General features: G+C 40.8%; 1 protein-coding gene across 1 annotated transcript in view; it reads left to right on the top strand.

Moving 5' to 3' along the window:
* GCLC (glutamate-cysteine ligase catalytic subunit) overlaps positions 1-3603 on the top strand; it is a 20918-nt gene extending 17315 nt beyond the window's left edge. The window contains exon 15 of the mRNA XM_010170678.2: positions 2756-3603. Coding sequence (XP_010168980.1) covers positions 2756-2961 — 206 coding nt within the window. The 3' untranslated portion in view covers positions 2962-3603. The remainder of the gene's footprint in view (positions 1-2755) is intronic.
* The last annotated feature ends 253 nt before the right edge of the window (positions 3604-3856 follow it).

Here is a 3856-nt window from a genome sequence, read left to right as displayed (position 1 = left end):
AAGAAGAGAAACTGACAGGAAGAAAACATCTTCAAAAGGAGGAAGCCCTCAAAATAGTAATGCTTTCAAAATATTCTGTTGTTTATTGTTGGGGTTTTTTTCCCTTCAGAAAAATGCTGTTGAAAAATCAAGGAATGCATAAGTTGTATAGAGGTTTTTTTTCCCAAGAGCTAATGACCTGGGCTTGACCCCCTGTGAGAGGTGTTCCTCTTCCAAAGAACAACTTTGCTACCTAGCGTGAAGTTGCAGGCATTGCAAAAGTCAGCTCATGCATTTACACAGGCTTAGAAAGTGTGAGAGTGAGATAGATAGAGCCTAGGGTTTGTATCTTAACTCTGATGAACTGAAACGGTTTTTAAATGGTGCTTCTTAAGAACCAGAATTCACAGAATGAAAAGCAGTAGGGATTGTATTACTGTGCTGTGATGTTTCTCCACTGTGGGCTTTGGATTGTTTCAGTGTACTCTCAATCTTAAATCAAATGTTCCTGACCTGCAGTCAGTCTAGCATGAGACATGTCAGCAAAGAGTGGCCGTTTTTCAGATTTCTCTCCTCAGATGGTGAACACGGAGCGCTCGTAAGCGTTAAGCACTGGCACCTTTGCTGTGGCTTTAACCTTGCCCTGACATAGTTCATCTGTGTTTCAGTCACATCTTCTCTGGCAGCCCCGCTAAGTACTGCCCTCCAGGTCCCTGTCTAGCTGGTGTGTGACTGCCACCACTCAGTGGAGCACTCAGTGGAAGTACCGATTTTCTAGGCAGGCAGCAGCACCACTAATCATGGTGCTTGATGGTCGTTCACAAACTTGATTTCCATGATCATTGCCTTACCTGTCTTGAAGCAGTTACACTTTTGGTCCCCATAAAGTCATACAGTAAGAAATGCCACGATTCTGTTACATGCTCTTTGAAAAATGTAATTCCTGTAGTTTTGCATGTTTAAATGTTCTTCCCAGTGACTTCATGATATACCTTCTAGTTCCTGCACTGTGGGATAATGTTTCTCTACTCATGTCTCATCAACAAACTTCTCAAGTATATTATTGCTTCCAAACTTGCAATTCCCTTTGTCTTGTTTCTGCTCCCTTGGAAGCTGTCTCACACCTTTTGTCAGTCTGTGCTCTTCCCCTTATTGGTATGTTCTTTGAGAGCTGCAGGCTGTGTTGGTGATGGAGGTGCTGCGGGCTGACACTGGTACAGAGGGTGGGGAGTGATTGTGCTGCCTGACCACTAGATGTCTGTGGTGGTGTGAGGTGCACCGCCCTCCCATCTGCTCCTTCACTGCAGTGGCTTTTAAAAGCTTTTAGTCCAAAAATGAGTCTCTTTATGCTCCTCTCATCTCCTGGCCCAACCAATTTTTGTACAGGTCCTCTGCTTGTTGCGTGTGAGGTGCACCGCCCTCCCATCTGCTCCTGCACTGCAGAGGCTTTTAAAAGCCTGCAGTGGCTTTTAGTCCAAAAATGAGTCTCTTCATGCTCCTCTCATCTCCTGGCCCAACCAGTTTTTGTACAGGTCCCCTGCTTGTTGGTTTGAGAAAGTTTTTGTGTGAGTTTTTAGTACCTTCAAGAAATAATGCTTCTTGGGTATTTTTCTTTCTGCCCTCTTTTTATATAGAAGTGTAAACTCTGGCATCACTTCTTTAAAACACGACTTCTGGTTTTTAGGGACGCTTTTATTTCTAATAACCTTTTTTATTCTGCTTTCCTTTCCTGTACTTTTTGCAGGTTTTCTGATTTGTGTTTGTGTACTGCTTTTCAAAACCACTGATAGGATATCTTCACAGAGTCTTGGATGCTTTTTATTTGTGTGTTGTTCCTTGCTTTCCCTAACTTGATTCCTCTTGCTTTTTGTAATAATTCTTAAACAAAGATCTCTGTAGTAGGAACCCTTGACTCTTTCCACTCTGACAAGGAAGCTGAGGTTCCAGTAGCTAGCGATTACAGTTTTGCCAGGCTTTTTGAGCATCCTATCAGCCTACCTTAATCTCCTACCATCAGAGTTACCTTAAACTTGGACTAGTTGATGTTTGCTTGCCTATGCTACATTCAGGAGCAAGATTCAGTAGCCTAAACACTGGTGTCCAGCTGGCCTCTAGCTGCTACTTTATAGGAGTGTGGGTCTCCTGCAAGTGGTGTGTACCATTTGATGACCCTGTATAGAAGAGCCAGGGACCCTTAGGCACCTGCTGACTGCCCCGTGGACCACACAGTGAAGCGGAGGCAGCGTGTACAGCTCAGGAGTTGATATAATCAGGAACCTGCCTATTTTTTGCTGGGGGAGCTGCCAAAGGGAGAAAGAAGAGTAAGTCAAGGTAGACAGAACAAAGCTAGCAGCTGAGTTGGATGGATCAACTACAAAGTTATTTTATACATATGTAGTTGTTGTAGAGGTGTCTAGTGGTTTGTCTCGTTAATCCTCTGTTAAATGACATGTTTAAGACCTCCTGCTATACAGTCTGTTAGTAACAGCTGTTCCAGTAGCTGCTTCTCTCTGCACTGTCTGGTTACAACATCTGAAAGTTTGAAGCTTGCACACCAGACAAGTGTGTTTTAGACTATCAGCGATATGTCAGCTTGATTATGCCTGCAGTTCAGCCATATTAAAAAATACATATATATATATATACATATAGGAATGTGTTTCTCATGAAAGCATAGACATTACATTCATTGTGTATGTAATGCATAGAACTTCAGGTGTTGTACTGGTCAATTGGATGTATAAACTGTGAAATTTGACTTCCCCCTTGCCCACAGGAGAATTAATGACAGTTGCTCGATGGATGAGGGAATTTATTGCACAGCATCCAGACTACAAGCAAGACAGCGTGATAACTGATGAAATGAATTACAGCCTTATTTGGAAATGCAACCAAATCGCACAAGGCCAGGCAGAGTGTCCTGAACTATTGGGTGTGGGATTTAATAAGAAACAAAGTGGAAACAAAACTGACTTTTTGTAATGAATGAATGTTTGTAAAATAATAGAAAGTTTAAGCCTTTCAGCAAAGCACTAGCAAAGATACTGTGAATCTGATACAGTTTCATGGTGTGAAGACCAAAACAGGGATACTGCACTATAAAGTGGGCCAATCTGCCTAAATATTCATTTAAGGCATCTTAAAATGGGCATATTCTTATTGTTAAGGTTTATACAATATACATGTAAATAGTAAAATATTTTTATGATTAACATCAATGTATTTTAATAACATTGTATCTAAAGTTATTGTGAATTGGCTTGTAACTTTTTTATGCTTATTCTAGAAAGAAAAATTGTCCTGAACAGCTTTGTAAATGTAATAATACTTGTATATTATATGCATTCCAGTTACTGAATGTTTACTGTAATTTTTTAACCTGGAATGTGCTAAGTAATCTACCTTATTGTGTAAGAAAAAAAAAATCTTCTGGACCTACCTGAATTACAGATACTTCTTCCTTCCTTCCATTTGGGTTTTGAAACTACATAAGAAGAGATAAATGCATGTGCATCCTGTTTGTTAATCTTTACAGCAGTTTCTCAGTTGCCACAAGACCTGTATCCACTCATAAGCTGTAAAACTTGGAGGAACAGCTCTGTCTTTATTCAGATAGTGCAAATCTGCCTGTCTGCAGATGCATCGTTACTTTTTTCCCCCCTGAAGTAAATCTGTATGCTATCGCAGTTCAGAAATTTGCCCAATGATTTAACAAAAAAAAAGCAGTAGTGGGGGTGATGTGGTGAAAGAGAAGAGGAAATGAAAGCTGAATATAAAACTCATTTTGCAAACGAACCAGAGAGACCCCTCTGGACTTCAGCATTCCTTACCTGCTCTTTCTCCCACGTTGCTGCTGTTCCCACAGTTGGCAGTAAAC

The sequence above is a fragment of the Antrostomus carolinensis genome, unplaced genomic scaffold (assembly GCF_000700745.2).
Source record: "Antrostomus carolinensis isolate BGI_N321 unplaced genomic scaffold, ASM70074v2 scaffold4786, whole genome shotgun sequence".
NCBI classification, from domain to species: domain Eukaryota; kingdom Metazoa; phylum Chordata; class Aves; order Caprimulgiformes; family Caprimulgidae; genus Antrostomus; species Antrostomus carolinensis.
The sequence above is the reverse complement of the archived record's forward strand: the minus strand, read 5'-3'. Positions and strand labels throughout refer to the sequence as shown.